Source organism: Solea solea, chromosome 14, assembly GCF_958295425.1.
Source record: "Solea solea chromosome 14, fSolSol10.1, whole genome shotgun sequence".
NCBI classification, from domain to species: Eukaryota; Metazoa; Chordata; class Actinopteri; order Pleuronectiformes; family Soleidae; genus Solea; species Solea solea.
In genome coordinates this window covers 19,513,212-19,536,802 of record NC_081147.1, presented here as the reverse complement: position 1 = coordinate 19,536,802, position 23,591 = coordinate 19,513,212, and the positions used below count along the sequence as shown (strand labels likewise).

Below are 23,591 nucleotides of genomic sequence, written 5' to 3'. Positions count from 1 at the left end.
GAAGTTCTGAAGCTCTGCAACGGGAATGGATTCGTTGTCATCACTGGAGTCGAGTTTCCCTCTGCATTTCAGAAGACCTGTGGAGCCTCGGGCCGCTGTGTGTAGAGGTGTGAATGCTAACATACGGCTCAATCTGTGTGCCACAGAGGAAAAAACAATCCATGCTAATCCGCCGCCACAGACAGGCGTCCAGTTAGGACCAATCAGGAGGGGAATCATATGAAGTGGAGAGGAAGCTCAGATCAGGGCCCTTGATTGCAGCAGGGTGATTTACAGCCAGAGAACAATGATGGCTGCCTGGGTCAGCACTGATGGAGAGGCTCCGACTGCACCAGCGAAGACACCACCTCACCTGACAGTCTGCTTATACAGGCGTGACCACATGTGCACGCACGCACGCACGCACACACACACACACACACTCTCCGTGTCTGCGTTAGTCGCGACGGCGCTGGGGTTCAACTCTGCCAGATTTACTCCATGACCTAAACATGCCCCAAAGGCTTGCATTTGACCTGCCGCATTTCACTAACAACACACAAACCAAAACAACTCAGCAAGCTACTTCCTATGAACTCAGCACAGATAAAACGGATAACTACCTTTGCCCTGCAGTGGCGTATGTTAATACGTCGGGAAAGGCTGAGGTTTGCATGAAAGAAAGAGATGTGTGTGTGTGGGGGGGGGTTCAGATGCTAAGTGTGCATATGGGAGGGGGAGGCAGGGAGGGGGAGGTCACCATCAAGAGTTTTTTCTTTTTGGAGCATTTCCCTTTGATCTTCCCCATCATTTTGGGGGAAAGAGGAAGGACCACTCGGGATGAACGTTCGCTTCAAAGCGACCCTGTGGCTTCACAGGCACTTTCAGCATCCACTCTTTGGTCATCCTTAATTACGATAAAAGACGACAATTATGACCATTCAGATACATGAGAGCAAGAAATTTAAAAAAAAAAATAACCCCAGCGGAATAATTGAAATGAAACTGAAGGTAAAAAACATCTGAAGATCCTAATGAGAAGATCGTCCGCTTTGAATCCTCGGAGATCAACTAGGATCCAATGTGTTGGCAGCGCAGGTTTTATTACAGAGTTCATAACCATCATAACCAAAAGGTGCTCAGGATGTAAATGGCACAAGTGGCAGCCTGTTACAGCAGCTCTAGTCCACTTTTACTGCCTTTCTCACTTTTACTTTTTCTAAATTGTCTGGGCACTAAAGGATTCTCTTATCTTATCTCTCTTAAGGTGCAATGCGCAAATTCCGCTGATTCTGTTGTTGTTGTTGTTGTTGACGATGTCATTATTCTGCCTCTGTTTGGTCGCCACGAATAAAAAACAGGATCTGTCAAGAAATACTATCAGACCCAGCACATGGGTGAGTGTTGTCAAGAAGCATTTATCCCGTCAAACTGCTGAACTACTGAGATTGTTGAGCAGCAAAGTTATTTTTTTGGGATCACTTTGTGTCGTGACTCATCTCACTTTGATAGCTCAGTGTTGCTATTGCGTCTGTCTGTCTGTCTGTCTGTCTGTCTTGACATAAAATGAATCACTTCCTGTGTGCAGCACAGGAATGTCGCTGGACATTTGCTACGCTACAGTTTTATTGTCTCGCTCGGTCACTGGTCCTTCGTGCACAAGACGCCGTCGTCCTCCAAACTATGGGAATTCGGGAGAATTCGACGTCATTGAAGTGCAGAGGACCTGCAGCTGTGAGGTCCCTGTTTGACAGTGGATCTGCCGCTGCTTGCATCTGCTGCAGATAAACTGGTATCAAGAAAGAGTTAATTCTGGGTTTGACTTGTGCGTTTTAAATTGGCCGCACTGTTGCCCCAGGTCCTGTGTGTTGGAGTTGAGAGGCTGCCTATGACGTGCGATACTACACAGACAGAGACTCAGCTTCCAGAGTAGGCAGGTGAGTACATGCACATGTGCCCCCCCCACACACAGACTTAACACAAAAACACAGATTCAGAGTCACGGGTCACAAACTCCTTCACGTAACTGTCCAAGTTGGAAACTGAGTAGAAGCAAAGTTAGTATCACAATTCACTTTTTTTTAAATGTTTTTTAATTTCTTTTCTTTACTTAGTTAGTTGCTAGTGCAAAATTCCCCGTGTGTTTTGTAAATATCTGACGATGATAAATGGAGCTTATAGGACATCCCTGCCTGATGACAGAGGTTGGAAACCATGACGACTGTTGGCAAATACATCCTGTTAAAGACCTTGAGGGCATGACTCATAACACCAAACCCAACACCTAATAGTCTGAAGGTTCACTTGCTGTTGGTTCTCCTCTTTCACACCACTGGGAACCGACAGACCACTACCAGCAGCCTGTGTACTGTACACCCCTCCGCCAGGGCCAGGGCAGGGAGGCCTGGTGAGGGTGAGAAGGCAGTGGGGGAGGTAAGATGGGATTTTTAGGGTGCCTACAGTTTTTGGGGCTGAGTGGGTCTATTTAGCCCCCAGCAGATTGCTCCCCTCTCCCCCCTCCCCTCCTCCTCCTCCTCCACCCCTCTCCTCCCCCTGGCTTTGTGTGCCCTGAGCCTACTCCTCCCCCTTTTGTCACCCGGGCATTCCGCTTTGGTTAGCACACACAATGGGCGCTCAGTGCTCACCCTCCTGACACTGCATTCTGCCTGTGCACCAGGGAGTGGGCACGGGAGGGGGAGGGAAAAGGGGTCCAGGGGGAAGGGTTAAAGAATGACAGCAACTCACCCCATGTGACCAAAATGCCATCAAGTATCAACTCACCCCCCCCCCCCCCCCTTTCCCTTTTTCACAGAGCGTCGTCTAACCTCACCCATCCATACAGACGGGCAGTAAAACGAGTGCCAGTGGGCCTCGTTGGCACGGTGAAAACAAAACCTCGACTTCGCGAGGCAAACAAACGAACAGGTGTCTCTTATGGCTGACTGGCGATGTGGAGGCCTGCCCTCGTCCAGCTTATTTCTCTGTGCCCAGACTACGTGTGTGTGTGTGTGTTCCCTCGCTCCTTCTGCTGCTGTACAAACATCAACACAGAGACACACTGAAGTGTAACAAGGGCAGTTCTTTAACTCCGACAGATGCAAATCTTTCATGGTTGGAACTCGACAACAAAACCACAGTGCACATACAGTATCTCCGTCTCTCCAACTATCTCAGGTGCAAAAAAAAAACAAAAAAGGTTAGGATTAGAGTTGCAGAGCTGATGACTATTCACATGGAATTTAATTCCCACTTTAGAATAGCAACCAGTGGAGTGCAAGAGGATGACTGTGTGTGTGTGTGTGTGTGTGTGTGTGTGTGGCAGCCGCATGGGGGGGGCCGGTGGTGGGTGGTTGGGGTGGGGGGGGTGTTTCGTTTGAGTTTCAAAGCCCCTGCTTGTTCGCCCATATTTCACACCACGGTGACATCTTAAAGCCTAGACAGGCCTGGTTGCTTTGCCCTCTCTTTCACTTTCTGAGAAAAAAGGGGAATTGGGATTTAAGGGAGGGGTGAAGTGAAATATATGCAAATGGTCCCCCAGAGGGGATACGAATTTTATGGGTTCAGAATTTAGTTCAGCCAACCTGAATAATCAAATGTGGGAAAAAAGAAAAAAAAATCATTCCACTGCCACAACTCCATACCTCCCGCTTAACCCCCCCCCCCACCTCAGGCCTCATCTCTGTTCCCTCCTGCCAGGTCTTCACATGAGAGGACCTTAGTACATCCAAACTCTTATTAGGATCTCCTTACGGGGCAGGGGGAGAGAAGAGAAACGAGGGGAGGGGAGAGGAGGAGGAGGAGGAGGGGTTTGAGGAAACGAGGAGAGGGGCTAGTGTACCTGATCAGGCAGAACTGCCAGCTCCTGATTACGACACCATTTTCTCAGCAGGCTTCCCAGCCTCATCCTGCTTCTGTGAATATGGAGCGCAGGGCCAGCCAATCCCCACAGTGCTCGCTCTCATCTAATGGCAGAATTAAGACCGTTTAGAGTGATTTCCTCTGCCTTCATGGCCGCACTTTCAAAGAACTGAATCTTTTTTCCCTTTGCACCGATTTGCAATGTGGGGGGTCTGGCATGCGACGGGTGAGAGAGAAAAGTTCTACATGGCTGAACATAACATTACAACAGGTGGGGAAGTGAATGGTGAATGGAGGCTGCAGAACAACGTAGTTTTTTTTTTTTTTTACTTAAACTACGTAAACATTCTTGTTACACTGAGCCACTTCCAGTTTGGTCAAACGTTTTCATTTTTGTAGCCCAATTACCTTCAGGTGGGATATTGATGACAATAATCGGCTTTCCAGCAGAGACAGTCCAGCAAGTGCATATATGCCCGTCGCCATGGCAATTAAGAACATTTAGGACGGCTAACATAGATCGGGTAATAAAACTACCTAAATGCTTTTTTAATTTGTTTTCAAATGACATCGTTTTAAAAGACAAGCCTGTGTGAATTCATTTATTATTATTTGTGAATGAGAAGAGTATGTTAAAGCGGTTAAATTCAGATTTTTGACTGTTTAAAATTCACTCACCAATCAGATAAACTGGAGGCATAGGTGTCCCTCAATAAAAATGAAACCAACTTCTTACACTTAAAAAGACCTCACCTATTTAAAAGTCGAGATACTGGGGCTGCATAATCTTCATATAACAGTGCAGATGCGCTACACGAGGCTAAGTAAAGCTTTACGAATGAAAGCTGATCACGTCTCAGATCAGATTAAGACTGATTCACAATGACACAAACCCAAACAGGGTGAAAATCTGCCCACAAATCTGCTTAAACTCACTCCTTCGACGTCAAACTACATCACATCAAGGCCATCCCGGAGGAATATGGCATAGCACCATATCAACCACCGTTTGAACCTGTTGCTTTTGTGTTTCCCATGCTGTCTAATGATTCCCGCCCCCCCCGCCCCCCCTTTTTTTCCTCCAACCTCCAGTGGACAAATCCTTCAGCTTTATTGCCCAGATTCAAGGGCTGCAGGTGCACAGGCCACAAAGGGGAGAGAATGGTGGCGGGAGGGGGTTGAGTGTGGGGTAAAGTAGGGGATGGGAAAGAGAATGGTGAGTCAGGAGATAAGAGAGGAAGGAACAGAACTCCCCCCCCTCACCCAACCCTGGTTTAACCTCAACATCCACCCATACCCTCACCCCTGCCTCTACCCCAGCCCAACTCTCTGTCCCTAACCTTCCCTGTTTTGCTCCACAACTCTGCCACACGTGAAAGGAGTTCTAACCTGCGAGTGGTGCCGCCTGGCGCTACCAGGCCTTGCTGGGTGTGCGTGGCAGGGGACAAGGGGCTGCCGTGGCAGAGTGGCCATGTGGCGGGGTCGGCCCTTTTCTTCTGAACCAGTAGAGGAGCAGTAATGACTATGAGCTACAGCTGTGCCCACTGAGGCTTGCCCTACCTTACCCTCAGTGGCCCCTTCAACCTCATCTCACCATGTCGCCCTCCGCTTCTGGCCTCTGCTGCTGTATGTGGAAGCTGCAAATGAATGCATTCAACTCCACCACCGTGTTCTAAAGAAGGAAAAAAAAACCTGGGCTGTGATGATGATGATGAAGAATACAATAATGCATCAAAACTATTTCTGGAAATCTAATTTCAAAAGGATCAGAAACAATATTTTCTATGTTGAACTGTACTTGAACTAATGATTGTCGGTTCATTTGACGCAAGTCTTTTTCATGATTCAACATTGAACTAACTGCACAAATAATATACCAACAAAACCCCAGGACGCTCCGTTTACAGTGATATAAAAACAAACACGGATCGGCCGTTTTTCAATACAAAAACAATTATTCAATTGTTGCCACTTACTTCCTGTCAACTGAATCAGCTGTAAATGGGCTGAGGAAATTAAACACTGATCATTTTAAGCTCGGAGAGCCGAGAGTTCAGTGACACACGAAATGAGGCATTTACCATCCAGATCCAGATCCAGATTTGACACATTATTACATTTCATTGAGTACAACCTGCCAGGGGTGGAGTTGAACTTGTGACGATGATGTCTCTGCACACAGGGCATGTAACAGACGTTTGTTTATATTTAAAAGTTACACACTACAGCTTTTTTTTAAAAATGGCGCTTTTTTGTGTTGTTTCTTTTCCTTTCCTGTTGTCGCCCTGATGAGACTATCCTCCGTCCAACAATCGGTGTCGAGCTCCACCCTTTTGGTGCCACTCCAGCTAAAATATGGGACGTGTGAACAGGTTATTTTTGAACCCGTCGCATCTTTTGTGAATAGAAACGCAAGTAATTGCATGACGTACAAAATGAACTGAAATAAACCAAGATTGTTGACCGTTTCTCTACATTTATATTCTTAGGTTTGGTGCGGCATCTAAGATAATTTTGTGTTTTAACCCTGATAGAATGTCAAGCAAAACTTCATTGAAGTAAATGAAGTAAGTAAATAAAGTTTATTTCTATAGCACATTTAAAAACAACATCCGCTGACCAAAGTGCTGTACAGACAAATCCAAATAAAAACAACAGTTAAAATAGAAATAAGATCAAATAAAACCAAGGTTGAAAAAAAAGCTGACCTCAGACATCTAGCTGGAGTGTACGGTGGCCTGGAATTCTTACGGAAACGGAACATATATATCATCGAGAACACATTTGCAAGATGCAAAACGTCCCAAAACAAATTTAACGGATGGCTGTTCCACTGTAAACAAAAGAACCAGTTACCAGCTGACCAGACGCACAACAGTCAGTCAGCCAATCTTATATGTAGCACTGTTTCCTTTCAACCTGGCTTTCAAAGTAAGTACGTTTTTATTACTTCTTATATCAAACTGTTGCTGTAACGTTCACTGTATTGGTTAATTCTATAAAATAAAATAAATAAAGGTTTTAATCTCATTCCACAAGCCTCGTCCTGGCAGTTTTTAGGTTTAACAGTATGTGAAATATTATGTGTCTTACTGTGAGAAAAAATCAAATGAATTGACTGCTCACTTTATCACTTTGTGTAAGGACTGTGGCTTTTGTAAATGTGTTGTTTGTTTTCAAAAATGTAAATTTGTCTCAAGCTTTGTAAACACATTTCACATTTTTGTAATAAAAACGTTTGCACTTCCAGGCCACCGTAGGACTGTGAGGCACGGGTGTTTCATTCCTCGCAATACAGTGACGGAGAGACGAATGATCCAGCCCAACATACAGGGAATTACAGAGGTCACAAAGGGCGTTAATTACCCCCTCAAATTCTTGCAATAGGGACATAGGCCAATTGAAGAAAGGGGGAAATGTTTTTGGTCGTATCCATCTGTTCTTTTGTCAGTTGTATAACTCAAAAAGAAAATCATGCAAAACCTCATAGAGGGTTGATGCATGACCAAAGGAAACACCCGTGGAATATTAGCGCTGATTGCATCAATGGGGTGGACGCGGGACTTTTATTTTATTGCTTGATTTAACATTACAAAACCAACTCCACGGTGACGTCGACAAATGGGGAACGAAAATAAATAAAGAACCATCCTCGTGTCTGATGATGCTGTACGACGGGAGGGTTGGGCCTGTGAGTGCGTCAGGTAAAGGGAAGACCTGAACAGGACACACCGTGTGAGTCATGAACAAGACAAGAATTTGGTGTGATGCCAATAAAGAAACATCTAAATGACATGCCAAATCATTCCATGGGTCTAGCAACCACCTGTTGACAGTAAGTCATTTGAGGTAACTAGTAAACACACAGTACTGTATACAAGCATGCACTCCCAGCTCTAGCTTCGTCGTATCCCACACATACATATATAAACACACCGTCCCTCCTATGTTACTGGAGCTGCTGCAATGAGAACACACCCACGGGGACAGGAATAACAGGCCACTCCAGAGCATGAGGACATCTGAGACTCAGTGGCACCACACAAGCATGACAGCTCTTTAACTCGTCCTTATCTCCATCCTTAATCCTCAGACACTTTAACCATCAGCTACTGTTTACACTCACCGCAAGTCAAGAGTAGACGCACAAAATGGACTTTCTTCATTCTCAATGGGCGAAGTCCACTAGAAAGCCACCGAGGGAAGGCCCTCTAGTGTGGGGCGAGCCTCATGTTGAATGAGGATCGAAAATTTACATGACAACTTAAGAAAAATGCTTTTTTATTACTCATTCATCCCGTAAATCACTTGGCTCCCCCGCTCCTTTCCTCTACCTCAGCTATTAAATCACCATCTTGACCCTGCGACCTGGGGCCGCAACCATAAAGAGCCCCCTGTGGGTCAGAGGCCTGATTGTAACATTTGAATATGAAATGGACTTGGTTGGGCCTGGAAACAGCCCCATGCACCAAGACACAGGCCGACCCCCAGGAGAGCAGCCTGCCCCAGCAGCTCCGGCCCTGAAGGCTCCATCCTTCCTTCCCTCACCCAGGATTTCCTTGGACTTGAGAAGGAGTGGGTGAGAGAGAGAGAGAGAGAGAGAGAGGGCTGAAGTCGCAGGTGGGGGTTGAAGCTGGGTAGGGGTTGAGCGAGAGTGAGGGAGTGGAGAAAGAGAGAGGGCAGACATTTGAATAAGACAAGAAGCGATTGGTGTTTGCATGACAAAGGAGCCTGCCATCTCCCCTGATTGGTGTCACAGTGCAGCACTAAAGCCATGCAGGCCCCCCGGGGTGGGGTGATGTGTGGAGCACAGGCATGTTTATGCATCCAAGGTGTGATATTAGGGAGGGATAGTGGAGGGGGCCTGTCGTCGAGTCGTGGGTTAAGAAGTTTGTGCGCATATATTTGCGGTAGGCAGCAGCTTACTTGCAATTCTGACTCTGCATTTACAATGTGAACTGAAATCCCAGCCCAACATTCTTACTTTTTCTCTTTGAAAACTACACGTGCAACTTTGAGAAAGTTTTTTTTTGTTTCATTTTCAGTTTTGAAGAAAAGTTAAGGGACTAGCCTAGGCCTTCTTTCTATACGGCCTGACACAGACGCATTCAGGTGTTTAGACAGAGAGAGAAAAAGTGGATGCACACACAACGGTGACAATCTGCTGTTATAATAAGAACAGTAATAGAAAAAAAAAATGTGTATTAATAATGATAGTAAAACTTCATGTGGATTTGGTGATATATAGTCGCTTCTTTCTTTGTGCCATGAGATAATCCAGGGCAAATGTCGACATTTTAATCAATAAATGAAGACGTTCTAAAGTAAAACAGTCCCTCGCCAGTTTCACTCACCGGGTGTCGCTACTTGGTGTCTCCTCGTGGTGGCGCTGCTCATATGAATGAGGGAAACTTGGGTAGAAGTTACCTGATGGTTGGAGAAAGCTACGTTAAGACATGCCTCATACACACTCAAAGCATGACCTTTATGCACTTTGTTCTCTGTGTTGTAAACAAATGGAGAAATCCTGCACGTTTAAAGGAAAACTTCACGTTAGCTTCGTATTAACCTCAGTTTCCCCTGAGTTGAGAAATATCTTCATTTTTTATATCCTCATTCCCAGAATGTATAAAGTGTCTGCCATCTCTGCTAACAGTGACACTAACCAAGTGACCTTGCTAAAAATCTTTTTATTTATTCATTATTATTAACAAAAATCCCTTTTTAGCATCCATTTTCCAGCTTATTTCTGAAAGTACAAACTAGCATGCGAGTGTTGCCCTCTTCTGTACCTGCGCTCTTGAATCACTCATTATGCAGAAGGGTGTGAAGACCGTCACCCTCACCGTCCCCCGCTGGGCTGTCAGTGGAGGTGTCGGCTACTGCAGGTGGACTTCTGGCACCGCCGATTCCTGACCATCCATCTTCCTCCTGCTGCTGCTCCTTCTTCTAAAAGGTAAAGGAAAAGATAAGAGAGGATCGTATGAGTCAGGGCGGCAAATCCAGTGGCTATGAAGGGGGATTTCACAGCTCAATAAGTTTGGACAATTTGCTTACAATCCCCCATTATTACACATCTCTTGGGAGTAGGTGTGCGCACGTACACACTGATGCTATTTTAACCGAGAGATGCCACAGATAAGCTGGGAGTTTCCTCCACTCTGGGGGGAAAAAAGTACCAACAGGAGGTCAAGAAAGAGAGGAGGAAGGAGGCGCGAGTGAGAGTTTTAGCGAGGTCACACGCTCGCAGATACACACACACGCACGCACACAAAGCCTCCACAGGCTCATATGGGCAGTGCTGCTGGCCCTCGGGGACGCACCTCCAAGAGAGATGGTCTGACTAACTCTCCATGGCAACTAATCAATAAGTGACATAGTCAGTCAGGACTGACCCGTAGCTGAGTGTCTTCCACCTCCCCCCATGTTCCCAGGGTTACACTCCTATAAACCACACACACACACACACACACACACACTAAAAAGGCTAAGTGGGCCCAAACTGACCAAATCTTTGCTCTTACTTTTGTTGATTTTGACAACGTACCTTTTTTATTTTTCCAACATGTGCACATTCTGTTGTGCACGGTGGAGTGTGTGTTTATGGGTTGCCGTACACACACACAGACACACACAGACACACACAGGTACAGCTTAGTGAATGGACACGGCTCCCGACAACAGCGGTACGATCGGACGTCTTCGGACGGCGCCATTGTTTGTCTGTCAATCTGTGTTCCTTCTCACTGTCCTCAACAAACACTAATCAATATCTGTGGCCTAGATGAGAGGCCTAATCTCACCCCCTCTCCCCCCTTGTCAACCCCTGAACTCCTTACCCCCTCCGACACTGCATTGTCTCACAGCAGTCCTATACTCCCTTCACTGTCCCTAGGCATCGCATGTACATTGAAACACATACACTTGGCCCCATTTTTCCGCGGCTTCCAAGAAGGGTCGGAAGTGGGGTCAGAACTCAGGTTTGGCAAATTAGAAGCAATGCTACATGCTCCAGTGTTCATACACAAAGTGATATGTGCTACGGAAAGGGACCATCTGCAGCAGACACTTTTTCACACACTAGAAAGCCTCGCTCGGTGTCTACTTAAAGCATATTAGGACGAGCCCTTTGTATATAATTGCCTTTACAGGTTATTCAGGAAGAGGTCCTTAAATCCAGGCTCGGTCTCAGCCGTGTGCTCGCCAAAAGTGCACGTGCGGTTTTACACTTCTCCTGCAAACCACAATTACAAGCGAAAACAAGTTTGAGTAAACATCAGAAGCATTTAGCCGAACAAAAAGTCAAAGACTCGACCGTATGAAAAAGCCGCGCGGCGGAAAAACAGAAACCTCCCATTTCAGCTGTTCGTGTGATTCGTATTTGTTTTGTTTGGGACAAAAGAGGCGGTAATCCTGTCTCATATTTGACAAGTCTCATATTCACGCACACCTGCTGGGACAAAGTAAACACACCTTCAGAGTCAGACACCTTAATGGATGACCCTCACATTAAAACCTAAGTCAGGATAAACCCTAAAGCAGGCATGTTGACATGATATGGTACAGAGACGTGCCCATTCTGGATATGACTGATGAGGAGAAGCCACATCACAGCGAACGCATGCGCAGCCCGTACACAGACGGCACAAAAACAACCCCGGTGATGCTGCACTTTCTCTTTACTTTCTCCTTAGCTGCAATTATTATTTGATACAGATTGTTAGAGCCGAACTTCCTGATACTAAAGAGATTTGACTTGCTCTCAAGCTCCGTCACACTCTGCAACACAGGTGTCAGGTGTTTCTCTTATGCCTCAACAGAGATCAGGTCAGAGCCAAGAATATGACTAACACAGGCCCGGGAAAACAATTCACACAATATATTATAAATATTATATCCTGACCTTCAATTACTTCATATACCCCTTAGCCCATCAGCAGCGCGGGCGCCTGAAAGTCTCTATGGCCTTAATTCACACTAATTTAACCTTCCACTGACATATACACACGTAAGTTGCTGTTGGGCGGATGCAGTTTCTCGAGTGGCGGCGCGCTCGCTTTTGAAGCCTTTCCCACTCAGCATTCCTTGTGGTTGTGTAACGCACGGCGATCCAACCTCAGCTGCCATTAATGAGACATTTGCATCATGGAACAAGTCTGTCGGTGCTCAGGCAGGGAGCAGAAAATTGGGGGGTTTAAACTTAAAAGGGGAGAGGTAATAAAAAAGTGGCCAAAGATGATTCTTCTAGTGCTGTCAGCGGATGAGTGGGTGAAGTGTGAGGGGGGGTGGGGGGGTTGACGGGGACGGTGCAGTGGAGAGGGATGGCTCTCAGTGGGTCAGCCCAAAAGCCCTGACCCCAGGAGGATTTGATGCCATTTTCCCACGCAGGGAGTCGACCTGAGAGAGCTCGTTAACAACATCTGCCCCAGTTCAGGGAGATTAACCCCCACCCCCAACCCCCGCACCTCTACACACCGCTCCGCTGTCAATCTGAGTACCTCACACGAGTCCTTCCACTTTGGACATGCTTACTCAAGCTGGACAGGCCACTCCAGGTCCCTCCAGGCTCAACTCGCGGGGAGATCACTGGAGATCCCAGACTCTTGTGCATCAACTGTGTCACAGGTGCAGTCCCTAACTGCACTCCTGCAAACAGAAGTATGCTGTGTGAGTGATGTCTGGTCCGCCGTGCACCGCACCGCACGGGAGGCTCCAGATTGGAGTTTGAGATTACACGAACAGTTGAGAGTTGGAAAGGTGTGTTCACGCTGCAAGTTGCCCAGCCAGTCGAGCAGGCGAGTTAGTGATGTCATCAACGTCAATCTGTCAGCCAGATTTGTGTAATGAGTTTTCCACTCAACATCACACTGACGTCAAAAGAGACACTGAAAACATACTCCTGCTGCCTTTTACCACCTCGTTCACATATACTCCCAAAAACATGCAACTGGCGAGGCATGTTCTGACATAATATGAGAGAGAGAGAGAGAGAGAAAAACAGGATTGACTGAAACATGGCCTATGGCACTGCTGCTGTTAAGCCGGGGCTTTGCATGTGCTGCACACGTACATAGGTGTGCGCACAGACGCACAGTGCCACAATCCAGTGGGAATCCGCTGAATCCATGTTCCTACAAGGCTATAATTAGGTTAGTTTTTTGGAGAGGGGGTTAAACAAACAGGGGCTGTGAGGTCATAGGCAGATGGAAGTGGGATATGCCTGCACTTGCTGAGTGGGCACAGAGCTCCACATGACAGGAGAGAGAGGCCCTCCGGGCGCTCAGCAGGGGGAGAGTGAAAGGGGGGGAGGCAGTGGGTGAGGATGGTGGGGAGCCAAACTCGGATGGCCTCACTGCCAAATCATTCGAACACAATCAATAGCTGTGCATGGTCCAGCAATGCGCACACACACACACACACCTTCCCACAAACACACATTTCCTCCTAAATCATCAGTAGGTATGACATCTCTGTGCCAGATTCCCACCGATCGCAGGAAACACAGCTTCATCTCCAACAGCAGGCGTAAGAAATAGTTCACTGCGCCGACATGTTGGAACTTTTGCGTCGGGCTGTTTTGCAGAAAAATCTCGACATTTTTTTGATTGAGCGCTAACCCGCGACTCCAAGCTAATGGGAAGTGGAAGAAATAACTCACGGCGCCGACATGTTGGGTCTTTTGCATCCTTTGTTAAGCCGAGAAATCTCGACGTGTCTTTTTTTTTTAATTGAAAGTTATAAACACACACACAACTTTGCACGTATTTGCCAAAGGAGGTGAGTGCAGGTGAAAGCCGTCTTGCGGTGACATCATTTTATGAGTGTGAAAAATGACTTGGGGGGGGGGAGAAAGAAAGGAAGAAAGAAGGAAAACAGGAGCCCGGTCCAGTCCACGGCTAACTCCACGGACACTGAAGAACAGGAAGAGAAAAGCTGCTTAATTACAAAAAAATGAGTTGGAGAGTGTGATTAGGTGACGGGTGGCTGCTGGCACGCTAGAGTGACTTAAGACCCTGTCAGTGAATGCAGGGAGGTCTAGATAATCTTTGCCTCCACAAAGGTGCGTGGGGCTAATCCCAGCCACTGTGCTGAGCTGTGGATCAAGTCCTAAAGGGAGTGTGGGAAGGCCAGCAGGATCGCCACTGCCTCAGCCCAATTGGTGGCTGGGGCTTATTTATCCCAAGGTGCACTGCAACAGCAGGCCAGCTCATTCTTCCTCCACACACCTTTACATTATCAGAGTGTCAGCGACAATGTGCCGAGACACCAGTTTAAGTTTATGAACGTCAGAGTTGTTTGATGAAAAGGAGATTTGATTACAGCTTCTCGAGTTTTCGCTCATTTTTCACCTCAACCAGCTGTGATGTGGACGGATCATGTCACAGCACAAGTAATGTCAAAGAGGATCCAAACAGAACTGATAAGACACGTTATTAATCTGTGGAAATCAGAAATGAAAAGACTGGGAAGAAGGAAAACTACTAACCTTTTTAGTTAGATTCTTTAAAGTAATTTATTACCCTTTTCTTTAAAAAATGCCTAAGGTTAAATCTGATACTATATTACACACATCGGCAGTGATATACAGGGAAAATGTACAAAACTTTTGAAAGCAGTTTCACACGGCGTCGCTCGTGTTTTATGGGACACATTCATGACTTTAATAAAAAAAAAAACAAATGGGTGATTTCAATGGATTTTTTCAACGTGGATGGATGTTTGCGCTTTAGATTGTATAATTACATTTTTAAAAAGGTGTACATGATCGAAGTGAATTCCTGGGATAAAATGTGAGAACAAAAAAAGCCCTTGGAGTCAAATCTTCATATAGTTTGATTCTCCTACAAACGGCTGCAGTAAATCAGTGAGTGAACTGCAGTGAAACATAGAAAAAAAACAACTTAAATAGGGCAAAAACATGCAACTTCTCACAAATGATCACTGTCATTAAGGTTTTTCATGAAATGAAATAAAGTGAACTTAAATTTTCTGGAAAAGTCAAGTTCAAAATGAGTGAGTCTGTAAAAAATAAACAAAACTTCAAAGAACCTAAGGTTGCTATATATTCTCAATTTAAATGTTAATAATTTTACATAATTTCACATATGCAATTTTCATGTCTAGATAAATAAAATCATGTTTTTCTTCCACAAATATAATAAAGGTTATAAAGAAATGTCAAAGTCAAATAATACCCACAATAGGAGCAAATATCACTGCATGTGTTTGTGTAATATTATATATCTGTTTATCTACTTTTAAAAAAAAATAAAATAAATCATTGTGTAAACAAGAGGCTGTCACTCAGTGTTTTTTTTTATACTCTCACACATGATCTATGGAAAAATAATCACACATAAGAGTGTGTTCCTTTGGGAGATTATCTGTACTCTGGGGATTTAATGAACAAATTCATATTTCCAGATCAAACACAGGAGACTTGAGTCAAAAAATTAAGTTTCGTACAAATTTATTCAGCATTTAAGAATAGAGGATGGTCATAAAATATGTAGAAACGTCAGTTTAAATAAACTTTTTCGTTCGGGGATAATGAGTAAACATGACACTGTCAAAAAAAAACAACAAAAAAACATCACAGAACAAAACAATATTTTTTTTTACAAAAACAAAATTTGAGAAATCTTTCACGGGACAAAAACATCGGGTTCACAAGCTAAAAAAAACAAAGAAAAAGAAAAGAAAATAATAGTACTATAAATAAAACTTTGCGTTTGCGACCCGCACAGTCTTAACATTTCATTTAAACCTAGTCAAAGTCATGAGGGAGGAGGAAATCAAAAGAGAAGAGACTACAAAATAAACATTTTGGGACTCGAGACAAACTGACATTCTACAAATTAAGTGTAAACACATATGAACCAACTTTCCATCCAGTTTTTTTTTTGTTTTTTTTCTGAAATACACCAGCCTCTCCACGAGGCCACATGCCTTTTCATAGAGAGAAAATATGGCATTATTTAAAATATAGAAGGACAATTCTTCTACATGTGTTGATTGCTTTAACTTGTGATAAAACGCCCAAATTTACTCTGATGGGCTCAAAGGTTCAGTTTCGATCCATTTTTTTAAAAAAAGATTTCATTATTATTTTTTTTAAATGGACAACTCAAACAGGAGATGCGAGTTTATGTGTGTGTTTTTGTTTAAACAAAACTGTTTGAACGCTGTTTTCTTTTCTTTCTTTCTTTCTTTTTTTTAAGCAACCAAAAAAAGTTCAAGTATCCGAAGTACTTTTTTTGTGGAAAAAAGTTTTTAGTCTTTTCTTTGTGTTGTTGCTCTCAGATGTGGGTGAGAGGTAGCGTCCCGTTGACGCCAGTCCCTGCGCTCTGATAGTGCGGGTGGACGCTGTGTAACCGGCTGCTCTGCAGGGACGAGTGCTCAGCGCTCTCTCCGCCGGGAGGCAGGTACATGCTTATCATGTCCCGCAGGTCCCCCAAACACGCCCGCTGAGAGTGGGACGTGATGGCCGGAGGCGGCGAGCTGGGCTCGGTCTTGCACACGGACGCCATGGAGCTCAGTCCCATGGCGCTGCTGGTCTGCTGCGTGTACGCCGGGGACATGCTGTACGTGGAGGCGGCGTTCATGTAGGTCTGCGCCGAGGACATCATCGGGTACTGGAGGCCCGTCATCTCGTACCGGTGCATCTGCTGGATCTGCGGGCTGTTCATGCTGTGATGCTGCGGGTAGGCCAGCTGGTCCTGCATCAGCGAGTACGCACTGTTTGTCCAGCCGTTCATGTGCGCGTAACCGTCCATCCGCTGACTCACCGACACCGAGTTGTTGACGGCACCGGCTCCGGGCGGCAACAGTCCCCCGGGCAAAGAATACTTGTCTTTCTTAAGCAAGGTCTTGGTCTTCCTGCGGGGACGGTATTTATAATCCGGATGCTCCTTCATGTGCATCGCGCGCAGACGCTTGGCCTCGTCGATAAATGGTCTCTTTTCTGCGTCGGTCAGAAGTTTCCAGTCAGCGCCAAGTCGCTTGCTGATTTCAGAGTTGTGCATTTTAGGGTTTTCTTGCGCCATCTTCCTCCGCTGTCCCCGGGACCACACCATGAAGGCGTTCATCGGCCGCTTCACGCGCTCCTGGTCGCTGGCACTGTTGTTCTTTGCGCCCTGCGCCGAGTTGGACTGCGGGAGCGGGGTCTTGATCTCGGTTTCCATCATACTGTACATTCTGGCGGCTTTTAGTGTTCACTCACAGGCACATGAAGAAAACAAAAAGTTCAGAAAACTGCGCCAAAAGTCAAAAAAAGAGGTAGAAGTACTGACCAGTGTCAGAGAATGATGGAGGAAAAAAAAAGTTGTGCCTGAAGAGGCAAGTGTGTCTGCAGGTGCTTCTGGTTTCTCTCTGCGCTCTCAGCTGCTCTGTCCCCCACGGCTCTGAAACAGAAGTCTGTAAACTTGTTCTCCAGGCTCATGTGTTAATAGGCCTAGTGGCCGCACCATGTGATGCGGATTGACAGCATGACAATGAGGAGCGGGCGACCAATCAGCGAGCAGCACCGCGGAACAAACCGGAGCGCGCAGCAGCAGCGAGGAGGAGGAGGAGGGAGAGGTAAAGTTTTAAAACAAGCAAATATTTTACATTTACAATCCTTTTTATCTTAATCAGTGTAGATGAGCAGTGAACGGAAATTTCCGGCAATTTGTTTCATTTGCCAACTAGATGGGGGTGTTTTTGTCTGCATTAATATTTAATTTGGAACAAATTAAATTTAAAAAAAAAAAAGTGTCCTTTTATAAATATATTTGGGACCCAGTTGAATAAAAATAGTAGGCGAAGGGGGGGAAATGAAGGTTATGTCAGGTTTATATAAAGAAGAATGTATACATGCTCATGTGCTGCAGGGGAACATCAATGTCACTAAATGAGCCTAATTACAGAGGCGGATCCGAACAAGACAAAACCCCAATGAATATGAGCGCAAATATAATTCAGTTCAATTAAAAAAAAGTGGATTATTGGAATAAAAATGCGCCCATGGCAGATTTAAAAAAACAACAACTTTATTCTCTACCTGCTGTGAAACACGCGTTTGTAATTTTTCTATTACAATTCCCAGGAAATATTTTTCTAATGACAAGAAGTAATAACAATTATTATAATAAGTAAGATTATATGAATTAGTAGATTTTTGGTCTTTTTTGCTAAAGAAACAAACACTTATCTTCACACCTTTCACATGCAAACCTAAATAAAACAAACAAGTAAATAAATATTGGAAGATGGCCTGAGATCACATTAGAATGTTTATCACTTTCCATGATTATTGTTTTCAATAACACAGAATAAACGACTGTGAACTGCTTCGTCAGATTAAAATGAAATCAGTTAATTATCTTTTTTTTATAAAGAAAAATTAATCCTTATTTTCTGAAGTTTTTAATCTCACATTATTAACATCATTATAATTTATTTATTTTATGCTTGTTGTCCTTCCAGGGAAGCCTTGTATAGATAAAAACTCTCTTTTATATATATATATATTGAGAGAGAGAGAGAGAGAGCTATTTTGTGGCTGAGACAAGCATCAGCACACATAAACAAACAAACAAAACAAACGCAAAAAAAGGGAATTAAATCAAAAGGTGCATGACACGACTCGTGTGGCTGCGTCTGCAGAGTTGCAGAAAAAACTTTAATACATCAACGACCTCTTGTGGAGGGGACAGGCCATCTCGCTCTCTCTCCCTGTGTGTGTGTGTGTGTCTCTCTCTCTCTCGCTCTCGCTCTGTGTGTGTGACTGAGCCTTGTTTTCCCTCCACGGTGTTACAGCTTATTAAAATGATGAGAGACATTTGCATGTGTCTCCTGACAAACGAGCTGCAGTGACGCCGCTCTGTCGTTGAAACCTGTCGCTCAATAGAGAGCGAGAGAGTGGGAGAGAGGGGAGGAAAAAAGAGCTCACACCTGCTAATGATCACGAGCGAATCGCCCATCGAAAACAACTATTAACACCTCAGTATATTTAGATGCAGCTCTGCGGGAGCCGCCACTCTGGTGCGTGTGCATTTCAGCGCGTACGTTTCGCCTCCAGAAGCATTAAAATAAAACTTTAAACGCTGCTGCGTTCAGATTAGACCGTGGAGGAAGCGAATTATATTATTTACCTAATTATAACTGATTATTCAGTGCAATATGAATATGATAAAACATATGATACGTCGACAATGTGTGAAAAATGCAAAAAAAAAAAATGTGACATTATGACCTTTAAAATTAGGACATATACAAATACGCAGATAAGCTTAAATAACAGAGTGATAAAGAACATATAGATGTAAATGCAAAAAAAAGAGGGGGGAGAAACATGACTTCATGAATTTAATTTCCAGTTCAATGGGGCGTCACAAACAGAGCAGGAGCAATAAAAACTAACGCCCAATTAGGAGCCTGGTATAATCATCTAATTCTCAGGGAGCAGTTATTTGTTTATCTGCTCACATCTCAATACTGATCCGCTTGTAATCTTCTTATGGAAATTGACCGGTGGCAGTGAGACAGAGAGAGAGGGAGAGAAGGACAGAGAGAGAGAGTGATTGGGGGTAGAGGAGGAGGATGAGGAGGAGGGGTGGTGGTGGTGTATAGGCTAGAGTTTGGTAATGAGGCCTCTGTGCAGCTAATTTCCTAATTAAGGGACGGAGGACCACCAGCACAGCCCCGGTGACTGCAGCAGCACTGAGGCCCTGCACACTGTTGAATGTTGGGAAATATGTGGATATGCGCGTGGGAGCAGATTTTAATCTGCGCGCAATCACACACGATTTTATTTGATATTTTCAAAATAAACAGATGAACTTCACACGATAATATTAACCCAATTAAAAAAAATAAGAATTTCCAGTACAGTGGATATTAACCTGATTTAAAGCAAAAACAAAATAGTTCTGTTTAAATTGGACATTTATGTCAGAACAAAACTTGCCGAAATAAAAATGAGACTTGGACTAATTATTGGCATTTGGGCCTTAAAAAATACAACAAACAGTAACAAAAATAAGAAAATAAAAGCAAAGTTCGTTTGTCAATATTTGCAAAGAGATTTAGGATTATTTAAATGCGACAACAGACACAAAATGACAAAATAATCCCGCACGTGAAAAGCTCTGAGACGGACAAAACAGGCTCAACTTTAGTATTTTGTCATTCAGCTATAAATAACCAGCTCATAATAATCTGTCATTTATTACCTTTTAATGTCCCTTTTATTGTTAGACCCTGTGTTTTATGCTTTAAAAAAACTATATATATAAATGTTTTTATCATGTGTCCCATCTTAATTTCACAATAAACCTCACAACCTCCGGAATCAATAACTTTTATTGTTTCAGCCCGGTGACTGCAGCAGCGGACAAGGCCTTTGAGAAATAGTAATTAACAAATAATAGTGCTTTTTTTTCCCCTTCCTTTTTTTCAATTACAGCCACAATAGAGACTGTCTCATTAAGATTTGCATGATTTTTTTTTGGAGGAGGAATGCAAATGAAGATGCAATTTACGCACGGTCTGCTGTTCCTATTGTGCCAGCGTGAATGGCTGCGTCCTCCCAGTTCAACACAGGTAAAATAATATTCACGGGTCATTTAAAGGGAAAAAAAGTGCTGCCATTATCACCTCCTCATTTCACAAAGGAGGAAGTCATTTGATTTATTTCACCCACGAGAGTTAGTAGAGTTAGAACATAAATACTTCACAGGGATTAAACAGTTTGTTTGTGTTTGATGTAAGACTTTTTTATTTTTACTTGTTTGTTTAGTTTTATATTACATCTTACATTTATTGAACTGACCCATATTGTTTTTATGAATTTGTGTCATTTAAAAAAAAATGTGGAATACAGCATTAGGAAGCAGGGAATTCACCTAATGTGGATTTCTGCACTCAATAATATTAAAAGCAAAAAAAAAAAAAAAAGTATAACTGTTGAAAACATGTGAAATTGTACGACTAAAACCTACAGAATAATCCCATATGTCTAGGTTGATATTTACCCTTTGAAAGTTGTGTGTGTGCCACATCCTGACACATAAAGTAAAGAGAGATAAAGTCAACTTTTAAAGTTATGTATATTATGTATGTGCATGAAGATGGAGAACAACACAGAGGAAAGTGCAGTGATTTCCTCAGGTCCTGCACCAGGTCATCTCTTCATATCTGCAGTGACAGGCAATTTAATGAGTGAACTCACTCACCACTTGTTGGGATGCAAACCCCCCCCCCGCCCTCGTCCCCCGATGATCATGATCATGTCTTCATGTGAGGTGGTGGACGCATCTTTAGGAGAAGAGACTGTCACTCACACCTTCAATAAAAGCAAAAAAAAAAACAACACACACACTTAGACTCAAGACAGATGTTTTTTTTGAAGAGCTGTGAGTGGAGTGTTGCATGACTCGTCAGGAGCAGAAAGCTGCATTCCTGCCTGCACAGAGTAATTTGTGGTGAAGGCACCATACAAGTGGAATTATTCACCTCACTTATTGACACTGCTTGTGAAACAACATGCAAAAAAAAAACAAAAAAAAAAAACACAGCTTTCTGTAGCTGTGTGTGCACAGAAATGCCTCAAACTTTAGCCTCTTTTTCTCCCGGCCACATCAAGCATGTCCTTCCTTCCCTCATTATGTTCCTGTGTGAGCAAGGCCAAGCCTGCAAACACAGACCCAGTTGTAATCTCTTTAACCCGCCACTGTCATGAGCAGACAAGGCGTGACCACCCAGCAGCACTCACTCTGCTGCGTCTCACTTATCCCGGGGAACAGTTTTTCACTCCATCACCTCTCTCTCTCTCCCTCTCTCACACACACACACACATCACCTCCTCGGGTTGTTGGCCGCTTATCATTTGGGACGACGCACATCTCAGACACATTCAATCAAGTGTGCTCGACACACAAGTGCATGCAAAATTGCTTACGCGCGCACAAAAAAAGAGACACTCACACAACACCGGGGTTAATCTTTGTTACAAGACCACTTAATATAATCACACGCCACAGCGTGCAGTTAAAATTTCATATACTCACCGACCCTTGGAGTTCCCATAATTGACATGAGAATTTCTTTTTTCTTTTTTTTTTGCCGTAGTTATTGACTAATGAAGCTAAAACCAAATGAAATTAAATTACAGCTGGAGGACATCGGCGGAAGCATTTTCAGATGAATGTACAATCATTATTCGCTCCTTGAGGTCATTTCTGAGACAAAGGCTCCTCACGTTTACGCCGCAGATTAGGAGAAACATATGAGAGCCTTTGCTATATGATGCGTTAAATGGAAAATAAAAATCACAGTGAGTTATAAGCTCCTGTCCACTGAGGGCTAATTTCAATTCAGGCTAAATTGAGCAGAAAATTTCAATAAATATGGTTTTGCTTCTGAGCCACTGGGTGAGGCTGGATTAAGCCTTTCAGAGCGCAACATGATCTCCTCTGTGTGTTTGCTCGGGAACAAAAGTGTGTTGCCTAAACTTCCTCAGCTGAATCTCAGCTCACACTTGAACCTCTAATCTGTGCGATCTTCATTGATCCTATGGAGACATCATATTACATCTCATTTGCTGGTTTTCAGAGGGATTTGTGCACCGCTGACATAGTAGAAGTGTTTAAATTGGCCTTCCAGATGATGCTTTTCGTTGTTAAAGGGAGGTCTCCTGCTTGGCTGCTGTCTCCAAATGTGGCACTATCAAGCACCTCTATACGGCCATCATTTTAAATACTGTTATTGCCTGACTGGCTAATTGCGGCGCCCATTATTTCCCCATGTATCTTTTGAATCATTGCCATGTTCACTTTTTTTCCAAAAACAATGGAAACTTTCTCCATTTTTTGTTTGGAGGAAAGTGCTGAAACGTCACTTTTTTTTGTATTGCACCGTGCCCAAGCAAGCGGCCTGCTTTTGTTTTAGCCATAATTGAGATCCCACTAATCTAGCCACTCTTTTTTTAAAGGAAAAAAAAAAAGTGAAAGAGCCTCTTTGTTGAGCCTTCATTAGTTTGAGATAATATTGTGAGGATGCACAATTAATTTGCAGTGCAACTTTAATTAATTATATCAACCCAATTTTGTAACGTGATTAATGCCACCGAGTTGTTATCTGCATTCTCCTCCAAAATGAATATGTAACAGCACTGGGCATTAATTGCAGAAATTGGGGGCGTTTAGGAAACCAGAACTAGGTTAGGTAATTATAAAAAGGGTAATTTATTAAATCTTAAATAAAAGAAACAAACAAGCACAAATATATAAATCACTGTGTGTAATCTGTGATTTGGGAGGAAAATGACAAATCTTGGTTGCGTGCAAAGCACTCGATAAAGCAGATACTGGCCATAAATTTAGTCCCAGTCAAGGTCTCATTAAAAGGAGGCATAATCCAATTATGAGTTAGCCATCGCCCTCTAAATATATTAATTACCTTGAGCATGATGAGATGAGTGCGGCGATTGTTGCGTATTTCATTAGAGTGAGTCTGCTGGGAGAAGAGCTAACTACGGTGGGAAGCTGGCTGTGTTGACAAGATAATGGATGAGTCGGCCCGAGATGAATTTGGTCACCTTGCCTTGAGTTGAGCCGGGAGAGGTGAGACAGAGGACAGCAGGGTCCTCGGTGAGAGGTAGCAGCTCGTTTTAACTACGCTAACGACGAAGCAAATTGAATATTAAAAATACAGATGTGTATAAACAAAGAAAAGTATCAAGAGAGGAAGACAATTCATTTACCTCTAAGTTG

The 23,591-nt window shown here is 43.8% G+C and overlaps 1 protein-coding gene across 1 annotated transcript; it reads right to left on the bottom strand.

The window, feature by feature from the left end:
* Positions 1-15,290: 15,290 nt before the first annotated feature.
* sox3 (SRY-box transcription factor 3) lies at positions 15,291-17,280 on the bottom strand. The gene has a single exon (XM_058650331.1). It carries the CDS (start codon positions 17,031-17,033, stop codon positions 16,137-16,139), a length of 897 nt encoding a protein of 298 aa, XP_058506314.1. The 5' UTR covers positions 17,034-17,280; the 3' UTR covers positions 15,291-16,136.
* Between the last annotated feature and the right edge of the window lie 6,311 nt (positions 17,281-23,591).

Excerpts from the sequence above, each read along its gene's own strand:
- sox3 (XM_058650331.1), bottom strand. The coding sequence starts at position 17,033 with ATGTACAGTATGATGGAAACCGAGATCAAGACCCCGCTCCCGCAGTCC.